This window comes from Corvus kubaryi, unplaced genomic scaffold (assembly GCF_017639235.1).
Source record: "Corvus kubaryi isolate FWS band 111438036 unplaced genomic scaffold, C.kubaryi_AGA036_p1.0 129, whole genome shotgun sequence".
Taxonomy (NCBI): Eukaryota; Metazoa; Chordata; class Aves; order Passeriformes; family Corvidae; genus Corvus; species Corvus kubaryi.
Window position 1 is genome coordinate 721,177 of NW_024580664.1, and position 13,251 is coordinate 734,427.

General features: G+C 40.8%; 1 protein-coding gene across 6 annotated transcripts in view; it reads right to left on the bottom strand.

Moving 5' to 3' along the window:
- Nucleotides 1-5,798: 5,798 nt before the first annotated feature.
- TMCC3 (transmembrane and coiled-coil domain family 3) overlaps nucleotides 5,799-13,251 on the bottom strand; it is a 92,416-nt gene continuing 84,963 nt past the window's right edge. For all 6 annotated transcript variants that reach the window (XM_042025701.1, XM_042025722.1, XM_042025682.1 and 3 more), the window contains exon 4: nucleotides 5,799-11,185. In XM_042025701.1, coding sequence (XP_041881635.1) covers nucleotides 10,883-11,185 — 303 coding nt within the window. In that variant the 3' untranslated portion in view covers nucleotides 5,799-10,882. The remainder of the gene's footprint in view (nucleotides 11,186-13,251) is intronic.

Sequence of the window (13,251 nt, forward strand, 5' to 3'; positions counted from 1 at the left end):
GCGCGGCAATGGCGGGCGGGCGCGGCAATGGCGGGCGGGCGCGGCAATGGCGGGCGGGCGCGGCAATGGCGGGCGGGCGCGGCAATGGCGGGCGGGCGCGGCAATGGCGGGCGGGCCCAGTCCCGGAGAGCCTTGGGCGGGCGGCCGCGGTGCGGGCCGCTGCTCTGGGCCAGAGATAGGCTGCTACAAGCAGCTCAAATACTGTGAACACCATCTTCTCGTAAACATCCTCATTTTCCCTCTAAAATCTCTTTGACTAAAGCAAGAGATTGAATGTCCTGATCGGTATTGGTATTCCTCTAATAAAGATAACAGCGCCTTAATAAGGATTAAAATTGTTTTCAATTAGTATATTAGAAGGTGGGTATTAGTGATGACACACACACATACCCAAAGAAAAAGTAAACAAACAAACAGACAACCCAAATGTCACATTTGCCAGCAGCTGGAGATTACAGCTGCAGTCACTCCCCAGAGGTGGCTGCAAGCTAATTGTGTCTAAAACATCACTGATTTCCACAGCTACAATGGCGAGAGTTTAGTGCTTTCCTGTCAGCCCGACTGTGCAGACCGATGTCGCTGTGCAGGTTTTCATGTAGGTTGCACTTGTTGCAATGTTAGGAGTGATACACCAACAGTATTCCATCTATACCAATGTACACCCATGGGGAAATAAATAACACCACAAGGCTCTGCAATGAATTAAAATTTCATTTTTATTCAAAACAGATTTTGGTTAAAAAGATGCAAATAAAAAGCCATAGATATAAACACAAGTTTACAAAGCAAAAAAAAAATCTTTCTATAAAGTATTATGAAGTTGCATTCTCACTTTCTGTATCCAGTTTGCTTTTTTTTTTTCCCCCCACTATCAGCTCTACAAATGCTAATGCTAACTAAGGTCAAAGAGAAGTCTTTCTCCCCTTTACAGTTGCATTAACAGGAATGGTAGAATGGCACAGATTTTTTCTTTAGTTCTATTAGTGTCTGTTCATAGCAGGATTACGTAGCTATAATCTATTGAAAAACGATTCATTTATGTGAGAAACATGACACCAAGAATCTAGATCACGCAGTGTGAGCTCTGCAGGGGATATAGCAAAAAATCTACAAAATCTAAAATTATTTAGGTAACTAAAATCAACAGACAGGGTTGGGTGTCCCTTGCCAGCTAATTTATGGAATAATTATTGTGTAAGTATTTCCAGTGTGTAATCTTCTAAGAGGATAACTCAAGATAGTGGAAACTGTGGTACTTTATTTTTGCCTCCATGTTTTTCACACTGATCAGAGAAGTGTCCTTGTTTCCTTCCAAGACCCACTGAGTCAGGCAATTCCAGTTACTCACTGATGGCCAGTGTTTCTGAAGTGTGGGTGGTAATGGGGCTCTTCTTTGTCACAGTGACCGTCCTACCTCTGCTGGCTTTAGAAGGAGAGCTGCTGTAGTGACTCAGATAGGAATCTTGCAGAGTACCAGGAAAGAGAGAAAAAGCAAGAATCAAGATGGAGTTCGAGGGCACAAGGAGGAAATGGCTGAAGGAAGGAGGAAATGGCTGAAGGAAGGAGGAATAGGAAGCAGCGCTTACAGGAATAGAATTGGGGCTAATGCACAGAGCAGAGAGAAAAGAGGGTCAATCGAGGCGGATCTGGACAGCAAGAGGCAGAAACAGTTAGGAAATTAAGACTTTAAATATTACAAGACAAATATGGGGGGAAAAATGAAGGAGAAGTAAATATGAAGCCACCCTGTTGGGGAGAAAGGGGAACCTCATACTAGGGTTGGTTTGTTTGCTTTCTCTTTTAACTCAGTACCTAAAGGAAATATGTATAACACCTTTATTAAAAAATGGATTTTTCCAACAGTGGCAAGCTCCCCTTTTTGAAACATCTCCCATAACACAGGCAGATTTTTTTGTAAAAGTAGAAATTTATGCAGCTACAGGTCTCCGTAGTTCATTTTAAAAAATTAAAAATAAGTAAAGTCTCTTTAAGGGACACTTGAAGTTCATGAGTAAAAGTAAAGAGATTTCATTTAGAGATCTTACAGTTTTTGATCAACAGTATTAGAAATTGTTTGTGACTCTTTAAATGTCATATTATATTAGTTCTGGATAGATCAGCATTTCACAGAACAGCAAGGTTCATCCTCACACAAAGAAAGCAACGTATAAAGATCTGTAAAGTATGTAGAGAAGCCCAGGAAAACATTTCAATGCATTTTGCAGATACACTCTTTGGAGGAACGTACTGTGTAAGTATGGTCAGAAAAAGTATTGAGTTTGAAAGCTCATTTAAACTTCTTTGCTGCCTCAGTTGAGCAAGCTGAAAATAGTTTCTAGATTAAATAAATCCTCAAGCTCCTGTAGCCCAGTAGTGTATCTTTAGAGGAGGTTTTGTTGTTATGTACACATGCTGCTGGTCGTACCTGTAGTTTAATCCATGCTTAGTCTATGTCACCTTGACCTGAATCCAACCTGGCAGGATAGAGGCCAAGTGGGGAATTAGTGTTGGGAGTACAAGCTCTGTTCAGCATCTGAGTCAGCAGATCCTGAAAGCATCCAAATAGTTTCACTGTCCCATACAATTGTGGCAGAGTTGTCTGTGACTAAGTAGTGTGCTATTTGTGGTAGAGACTTAAAACCATACATTGTTGTGGGTAGATTGCCTCAGAAAATTAATATTTTTGGCATTACAAAGTCAAAAGACAGAATTGCTTTTAAGTGCCATAGTGCTGCAATAAGAGTCTTGCCGAGTTAAACTCAGAGGGTTTTTTTACCATTAATCTCAGTAAGACCAGAGTACAATTTTTAGCCCAGAGGACATCAGTGGATATAAAGCCTAGGGTAGTTTATTCAGATATTACTCAGCCAAATGAGTTGTATGGGACTGCTGACCACACAGGCATTGTGTTCTCTACTTCTCTGTCCAGCCTGGAGGTACAGTATCTCATGCTGATCTTCTGTGTCTTTATCACCAAGTGTCTATGACTACAGAGGAAAGGGATGTTTTCCTGTATGGTACCAACTCATTAAAATGGTATTCGACAGAAAAATGTAAAGGGAATTTATTAGGCTACAAAGGTTTTTTCCATGTATGTATATTGTTTTCATATATTACAGGCTTCAGTCCTGACAGTACTTTTATTTTCATTAAATTGATTCCATTCTAGCCACAATAACTAAAGAGTTGTTCCAAATTTACACACACAGGTGGGTAGAACCACACAGTCAGCAATTGAAGGGATCATGACTACATCAAATGCAAGCTCAATTCCTAAAGTTTCTGTCAAAAGCATGTCTGTGCTCCTTTCAGAAGCTCAGCACTGGCCAGCTTCAAGCTTGTCCTAAGGTAGGTATCATAGAATCGCAGAATATGCTGACTTGAAAGAGACTCATCAGGATCATCAAGTCCTACTCCTGGCCCTGCACAAGACAGCCCAAGAGTCACATCATATGCCTGAGAGGGTTTTCCAAACTCTCCTTGAACTCTGTTAGGCTTGGTGCTGTGACCACTTCCCTGGGGATCTGTTCCAGTGCTCAACCACCCTTTTAATGAAAAACATTTTCCTGATATCCAACCTAAACCTCCCCAGACTCAGTTTCATGCCATCACCTCAAGTCCTGTTGCTGGTCACAGGAGTGAAGCGATCAGTGCCTACCCCTCCACTTCCCCTCACGAGGAAGTTGCAGACTGCTGTGAGGTGTCTCCTCCAGGCTGAACAGACCAAGTGTTCTCAGCTGCTCTTCATAAGGCTGGCCTTCTAGCCCCTTCACCATCCTCACAGTTCTCCTTTGGATGCTCTCTAATATTTTAATGTCTCTTTTATATTGTGGCACCCAGACCTGCCCCCAGCACTCGAGGTGAGGCCTCCCCAGTGCAGAGCAGAGCAGGACAATCCCCTCCCTTGCCCGGCTGGTGATGCTGTGCCCGATGCCCCCCAGGACACCCCAGGTTGGCCCTCCTGGCTGCCAGGGCACTGCTGGCTCACGTTCAACTTGCCATTGACCAGGACCCCCAGCTCCCTTTCCACAGTGCTGCCTCTCATTCCCCAGTCTATACACACAACCAGGATTGCCCTGTCCCAGGTGCAGAATCTGACACCTGCCCATGTTAAGCTTCATTTGGTTGGTGATTGACCATCTCTAATTTGTCAAGGTCTCTCTGCAGGGCCTCTCTGCCCTCGAGGGAGTTGACAGCTCCTCCCGGTTTAATGCCATTGATCAACTTATTAGCATTCCTTTGAGTCCTGCATCCGAGTTGTTAATTAAGTTGAAGAGAACTGGGCAGAGGATGGAGTCCTGCAGAACCCCATGAGAGGCTGTCTGGTAGTTCAGCCTCTCCACTTTACTTGTGTCTGAATCTGGTAGGCTACACATAAAAGGTGACATAGCATCGATCCACTAGGCAACTTCACAAAACGAATGAGTTGTCACCTAAGTCACAATCCAAACAGGAACTGAGGAGGATACAGTGTGAAAATTTCTCCTTTCAATTACATCAATGCAGTGCCAGTTGCCAGGAGAGGCAGAACCTGCCAAGTGACTGCTGCACCTTCTGCAGCAGCACAAGCAGAGAAATAAGCACACACATTCAGGAAGAATTTAACACTAAGTTTATAAACTGCTCTGCTAGCACTGCCTCAACCGGCCAGTTCAGAGCAGTTCTGGGTGTTGCAAAATGAATTGCAGCGTAATAGCAGATGAAGTCTTGGGTGCCTTCAGGTGGTTTCTGGCACAGTCACACAGCTTTGGTTCTTGGAGTTATTTGGGGGACCAACATGAAATATTTTCAGAGTACACTGCTGGTAAGGATTATTTGTCTCATCCAGTCGTGGCTAACACGGCACAGCGGCTCTTCTTGGTGACATGTGACACTTCTCTTTCTGTGCTGTTAAACAAAACTGTTGTATTTTACTCTCTGCCTTTCTAATTTTGGGTGTTAAAGCAGTTACCAGGGTGTGTTATGCACTCTCCAAAGCCAGAGTTTTAAGCAACTGAGAGAACTGATGATGAGTAAGGTGCATTTTTTTTATGTCTGGTTTGCCTGGTTAGCAGGGATTATTCAGCCCATGCCAGAAATCAGCAAAATCATTAGATTGTGAGAGAACCTGCTGTTTGTGAACGGGGCTAGTCTTAATATAGAACAAGTTCCAAGAACCTGTGTGAAACTCAGCATGACAAGACCTTGGAAAGTCTGCAGGTGACACAGGAGCCCCTGTATGCCATTTCTTCAAATAGTAGAAAATAGGAAGTATGGTGTGATTGCAAAGCAGTCTGTTATGGCACTGTTTCTGCTCTGTTCTTGGAATAAAAATAACATCATTTCCAATGGCTGCCAGTGCCAGCTGACAAGACCTCTGCTTTATGAAAAATAAATGCAAGCATTTTGCTTTATGTCAGCTACATTAAGTTACATTTTTGGCACATGTGACCAAGGTTTCTGACAATAATATAAAAATACATCTTAAGTTTCTAAGTTTAAAAAAAAAGTTTGCAGTGAGTCCAGCTGTTAGGCACAATAGCACAACATTTGCATAGCAAATTTCACACAAGCTTTGAATAAAAGCAATGATCATACCTAGTTTGATGTTTGCAGCTTTGCCATGTCACAACTGTAAGTGAAACTCAACAGGTTTTGGTCAAAACTGCAGCAGAGCAGAATGCTCAGATTTGTGAGTATGTTAAAACTGGGCCTTGTGCTCAATGGGTTAACTTTATCGTTGTCAATTGAATAATTTGTTACTGAGAAAGGAAAACTGATAGGGGTTTGAGTGATCAGACAAAGTTTAAGAGACGATATTCTTCATCAAATAACTGTAAATATTTTTATTTTAAAAAATGTTAATGGCACCTTAGAGGCAGTCATGACTACACAACCAAATATACAAAAATTACATTTTTGTAGTTGCATCTTTCCACAGTGCTGCACAAAATGGAAATAGTATGAGAAACATTGCAGGTCACACACCAAGACAATTAACTTTAGTCAACAAAAGCAGACAATTTTTGGTACACCTTGATACTACCAGACCCAGGTTCCCTGGGTAAAAAGGAAAGGTGGCTTTGTGCAAAACTTTCCAACAACAGTACAACTTAATATGCTAAACGTACAGCAAATCAACTGTACAAGACAGTGTGACTTGGCCTCATGCAGTCCTTATATACAGCATCATCTCAGTTGGCTTTTTCAGGGAAAATAAGCAATTTCATTGACTATAAAACTTTTCTTAGTCTTTCACTGTTGCAATGTAAAATTGTCTGATACTTTGTGCAGGATTAGCATCAGAGAGACCATTCCAATTTTATCTGAAAACAAGCTCTTTATAATCCCCTGTACTTTAAAGGGAAGCAATATAATTAAAGGGCATATTCTGGCATGATGGTGAGTGAAGAAAGCAGATAAATATTTCTTTGATTAAAAAAAGTAGAGAATAAATTTGCCTGATTGCTAGTCCCAGGTGGACTTTCAGAAGGGATTAAATTCTGTTATCAAAATTAAAGTGTTTAATTACAATAATCTGTGTTTACCTTCTGTTGTATCGTTGAATCCAGAAGTAAAATGTCTCTATCACAGTGGAAAGGGACCTGGTTTCCCAAAACGAAAACAAACAAGAAAACCTGCTCTCGTACCTTCTAAATGAACCACAAGCTTCTATGTTTTCTTTTTTCTTTCCTGAATTTCTTGTTCAATGATTTTGATTTCAGAAAGCAGTAGTTGTTATTATGCAGTTAACTTTGTATCAAACATAAGCCTGAACTGATTCAATTTCAAATGTTGGAGTTCTTGTTTATTATGTTATTCAGTAGCTAATAATTAGCTGGCAACCCTTATGATTGCAAAACTGAAGCTTATGCTTACATTGGATTTGTCTAGCTTCAACTTCTGGTCAGTGGATCACGTATCTTTCCTACAGTAAATTGTCTTCACCTATTGAATTTCTATTCCCCAGATAAGCAGTCATGATTTGTTCAAAGAAAACCATTGGCTTTTAAATATCCTTCCTGGAGTGCAGACATCAGATCTATATTGATAGATGTCCTGCAGCAGAGGCACTGCATAACACAAACATTTTGATATTCAACTAAAATGCAGTGAAATTTTTTAGTGCCTCTCTAAGAATTCAGAGCAAATAGAAATCACAGGAGTGCAATAAAATGAGAAGTTGAATGAATGCATATCATGCAAAGCAGAAAGGAGGAGGAATTTAAACTGAGTCTCGTTTAGTCCTGCCAATCATTAATTAGATGTTCAACAATAATGGAGTTATAGTTGAAGCTAGAAGAGGGATCCATTAGGCAAGTTTTAGAGGAAACCACATTTAGTCCTGAATGCTGAAATAGAAGAAATCAGGAAAATTGTGCTAACCTTCATAAGAAATTAAATCTCCAGAAACCTCTGAATAAAAAGCTGCCAAAAGCCTATAGAACAGGTATTAACAACTTATTGAAGGGCTTTTCCATCAGAGAACTACTACCAAAATGAAGTGAATAATTGCCTAGAAGGCAGCACCAAGCAGAAAAGACACTGTCTGACAACTTTTTGTTGAGTGGGAGTGTTTTAGAGGCTCATGATGAGTAGGTGTAAGGAGTATCCTAAGAATGTCTGATGTGTTGTATGAGAACATAAAAGTAAATGGCATCCTGACAGAACATGGTCAATTGATTGAGAATCTGAACAGAGTTCTCATTAGGAGAACTGCAATTCTTTGGGTAGGCCTAGGCATCCTTTCACAGGAAGCAGAGCTCAGACTGCAGGCCAGATACACATACTAATATGTAGAATACATAATCCCAGCCTAAAGGGGGGAAGTGATGCTGATATTGACACTAACTGCAGAGGCATCAGCCCTGGCTAGCTCAGACACCAGACTTCTCTTGATCCCAAATATAGACACAGCTGGCTAGCCTGTCCCACCACATCCTGGGGCCATTTGCATCTGTTCCCTGTAGGAAAAAGCTAGGAAGAACTTTTCTACACTGAAACTGCCCCAACATTCTGCATAGAGTCTGCCTGGAGCCCAGTTTTAGGGGCAGCTCATGATTCACTGCAACAAAATGAAAAAGGTTCATCTCCCTTAAAATCCCTGCTTCACACTCATGACACCTCTCTAGCAGCCCTTTAAGTCTCTAGCTGTGGAGAACCATCCACCTCTTTCACCAGGTTTTTCTTCCAGTCTAGTGAGCTAACATGGCATATGGAAGACTTCACCACATACCAGTGTTAGCACAAGGTAGGAAATGGGAGGGTGAAGGTGGGATAGGAGGCCTCCCTCCCTCTTGGGTGGCCTTCCACATGGCAGAGCTCCTAGCACTGTAGTCTTACTCTGTGCAAAACTACAGCAGTTTCATTCAAAAGCAGGCTTTTGCCCTTCACTTTACTTTTTTTATTATTTTCTTGATGTCTGTCACATCCTCCAGTGATTTAAATCCAGCAGAGAAAATAACCTAGAGAAGTGATGCACCCATTCACCAATTAGGTTGTTTTAATTTACATAACTAACATTACGCAGCCTTTTTCTGTGTCCTCTGCCAGATGTAAAGCCAATATGGAAATGCAAGACCTTCCTGTTCCAAATCTGGGCCCAGTCAGATTCTATCAAGACAGTGAGCAATCTTTTGTAGAGCCATCGATTTTAGACTCTATCCTCATTTTGCACTGAGGTCATCTTCCAGAATTGTAATAGGATCCCTTGGAGCAGAAGCCTTCATGTTCCCAGGTTGTACCACACCAACATCCTTTGTTATAAGAAAAATACTAACCTTTTGCCTGTCCTTAAGGCTACCTGATGTAACATCTCAACTACATAAACTACTACTGGGAGGATTATTGAAACATATAACCATGCAATAGGTAAAGGAGTTTCTCTTACGTAAACATTATTAACACATGGTGTTCCTTTCTTGCACATCTACCCTTCTGAACCCATTTAATAAAATGCTAAACTAACTATTTTCTCAAGAGGCCAATACAGAAGTTGGCTGTGCAAGCTGAAGTGAAGAATGACAATTGTAATATAGATGGCAAGAAAACACCATGGACAGTCACAGCATTCTTAGGACCAGAACCAGTTGTTGGTCTTGTCTGGGCTCTTTGTTTAGTTTTGGTTTCCCTCTTCCCTCTGAAGATGAGGTAGGGCTGGGTTAGGATAACATGGGTGTGCCTGACCTGATCCATTTCCAGCGACTTCAAACCAGCACAGTCCTTCCTAATTCTCTGTTCAAAGACGTAGCACATATAAAGAATTCTTAAAATATTTGTAAGTATTTTAATTGAATTTTCTAAATGCTGAGTTATATCATTATTTATTAAGTAAATTCTGTCCTTTCTTCAGTTCCTGAAGCCACAAACAGTAACTAATTCACTGTTTATCTGATTGTGGTAAAATGCCAAAGTTCTTCCCTGCCTTCCTCTCACCCACTCCCTTTCCTCAGAATAAGGTCTTCACAACTTCTACATCAACTATTGCACTTGATTAAAAAGAAATATACACATCAAGCTATTCCCTCCCTCCCTCCCATAATACCAGCATAGAAAATACTGCAACTGAAAATATGTCATGACAATTATTTTCACAGTTACTAACACTGAACATCAAATAACTGGAGACATTGTTTTTTCACTTAATGGAGAGTGAAGAAGAATTCTGGTTGTGGTGGTTTGTTTTGTGGTGGTTTTTCTTTGTTTGTTTATTTTTAATAAAGATGTTGTTTTACATAGTGGCTGAAAGCCGGGCAGATTTCAGAGAAATTTTTTTTGCAGCTCTTAAATCAAGCAAAATTAATTCCAGTGGGAAAACAAACCCAACCCTGTCTCCTATTAGTGGTACTGCATGTTAATGCATTATTTCAAGGAATGTTTTTTGAGAATGTCTACAGTTCATGTATTTACAGAAGTTTAACTCCCTGCTCCCCCTATGAAGCTGTTCCCTCATGTTTCTGCCACATTCTTTAATCTGACAGAAGAAAGAAATCCACTGTACCCAGGGCCCCACCCCCTGTATGCTTTGCATTCAGTTAGAACACCCCAACAATTCAGTGCTAACGAAGGCTAACCTCAGTGTTGCCTTTCTGTGTACTTCTTTCCTCTTGCAGGTCGCAGGGCTTGAAACAAGTGAGTGCTTTGGTGTGCATGACAACTTACCTACCCGTTACTTGCTTCTTTACTCCTTTATAAAGTTGCCTGCAGATCTTATAATTCAATTCAGTCCATCTTTGGAAGTCTTATGCCACATGTATGTGTTTCCCAAATGTGACAAGGAACAGTGCCAGGACAGAAAAACTGCTAACTGTGGTCAATAGTCATCACTGGTCTCATTTACAAGCAATAAACTCTGTGCAAAAAGTTACTAGCAGAAGCATCAAGTTTTGTTAGTCCTGAGAACTCAAAATCCCATGTAATGATACCCATTAATTTAGAATCTAGAATCATCAATACACATGACTGCATAGTTTGGCTTATCATTCTAGTTGTATTCAGACAGAAAATTCACTTATCAGTCTAACAGAGCTGATACACATTATGGCACTCCCTCCTGGTCACACTCTTTGCCCTCCAGCCTATTAAAAAACACACCTGACACTTGCAGTTGCTGGGATCCCTCCCAGACCATCACACCATCTTTTGTGGGTATGGGTTTGGGAAGTGGAAAACCTTTTGGATTAAGGCAGAAGACTGACTTAAGTAAGCAGTTCATCACAGATACAGCCAGTTAGACAAAATCAGATTGAACAGGCAACTGACTGCCAACAAGTATACTTTTATATATTTACACCAGAATTTGTATACACACAGTGCTTAAAAAACAGGGAGGGGAAGAAAATAGGGGGGGGAAAAAAGGAAACAAAAAAAGAAAAAGAAGAAAGAAACAGCCAGTCCAACAGCTTCATCTTGGTATAATCATCCTTTCTATAGCACAAATGATATGATCCCAGTTTTTACAAAATATTGCCAGCAGCGTCACTGCAAAGAAAGTGCAGATGATATGAAAACGGCTCTTCATCATAGGAGCAATGAACTTTGCGATGGTAGAAACGCACACTAAGATGACAGTCATGAAGGCCAGGATAACATTTATACACTTCCCCAGGAGCACTTTGGCATTAACTGTTTCAGACTGCTGTGCTTGCTGTTCTTGCTGATGGAGCTCCAGTTTGGAAACCCGGGTCTGGCATGATTCCAAGGCTTCCTGGAGACAGAAAACAACAATTAGGGCAGCCATATTTCCATTCAACATTTCTTCACATTTTAGCTGCAGAGCCATCCATCAGCTAGATTAGAAGTGGAATTTATTATAGACTGCTAAAATTTCAATGAACCACCAACTTTTAAAAAAAATAAATGCACTTATATGTCTGAATGAGTGTGTCACTGTTCCCTCAGGCATAATCAAGTCTAACAACACTGTCCAAAATGTAGGTTTTTTTCCTTTTTCATGTTTGAGAAAAAGTATCATAACTCTGATGTTCATGACAGATGTTTTCTATATATACTGTTGATATAAAGAACTAGCAAAGCTGTTGCCATAGCAACGATCACTGCATTAAAACAGCAACAAAATTAGTTTCTTTGTATATTCTATAGAAAACTTTAGGGTGGGCTTGCTGTGATACTAATTAAACATGCGTTGCAACATGTAGCACTTGTTTTACACTGCCTCTGTGGTCTACATTAATTTTGTTCTCAAAGCCACCCGTTCTACAATGTTGGGCTTGAGCCCTCTGTAAGATCTGCCCTTCTCCCTCTGTCAGTGTGACAGCTCATCGATCCATACTCCAAGTGGACAGCGGAGACAGTGGGAAAACCTGTGAAGATGCTTTTATGGGATTCTCTCTCACATGATCTATTCCACTTCACAATTTGTTCTAAAGAAAGCAGACCTTTCTCTGCTGCTTGATGATGGACTAAAAGTGGTTTTTGAGTAAGATGCCTCCTAAAGACCCTACCCCCATGCTTAAGCCCTCCCAAAGCAAAACACAGAAAAACTTGCAACTGCTTCACTTATTTGCCAAAATGCCAGCTTTTTGCTGGAGTTGGGATTTGGGCACAACTGTGTAACATGGTGCAAAGCTATAATTTCATGAGATTGATCAACTTGACATAATCTTTTACCACTGTGTGACAAGGAAAACCAATGCTCCAGCATCCTGACTTTCTTCCCCACTCTCAAACTCCAGATACTTTCCTTGCACTAGCAGGGTTGTTCACCTGATCACACAGTAAGCTGTTTCAAACCAAACCTCTGTATATAAACACCCAGAGAGTTATCAGCTTTCCCTTGCTGGGTCAGTTCTTCTTTGTTTCAGCAAGTTGAACTGGCTTACCAAGTGACTGGCCAGGCACCAACGCCCCACAGAGAATAGGGCACAGTGCCTTACACAAGACTGCTTCCTTTCACTGCTCTAGGAATTAGTAACAATATAGAATTGTTCTTAATGGGTGACATGAAGTCTGTTATGGTTCAGACATGTTCTCCACTACACACTAATGAACTTTCCTGGTCCTTCTTCCACTCTGACTGTAAATTATCCTCAAATTGTCTCGTGGTGCTTTAGAGAAAGTCCAGCTGCAAAAGTCTGATACCTGCAGCTCTGCATTGAGAGACTGAACATGTCCTTAAAATGATCTGCACATCCTTTAGTGACAGAGTTAGGCTGTTACTCAAAATATCCATGGCTTAAATTCTTTTACTCTATTTTAGCTAGTTTTCCAAACCCCCAAAGAGATAGGCTTAAACAGGCCCAACTGTACAGAGATAAAAGAAACAAGGTTGTACCAACACAGCAGTTCAATTAGAAGTCTCTGACACCCCTCCAGGATTCTGCTAATGAGTTAGGAAATATTTTTCCCAGTCCTTCTGTTGGACAATTCAGGTTTCATTATGTTTTTACATCCTCAAGATGCCTTCACAGAAAAGAGTCCTCTTTTCTTTAAATCTGTGAGAGACCTCTCTTCTTTAAACCTACAAAGAAACCTATGAAATGCTTAGATTCAGTATCATCCCTTTCCCACTCTGTTCTTAGGAGCTTCCTAACTCACAACATTTAGGAAACTGTGATCATCCTGCTGCCTGCACTCTCTATGTTTAGAAATGTGAGCACAGGTGTATACAGGTCAGGTCTTAGGTTCTTTTACCATCTGAACTAATACGATGACAGTCTTTAAGCATTCCTCAGTTGTTCATTAATAGTTTTTTCACCACTTGCTCAGACTTTGAGTAGAAATATTATACATTATATAAGTGTGTATATATAA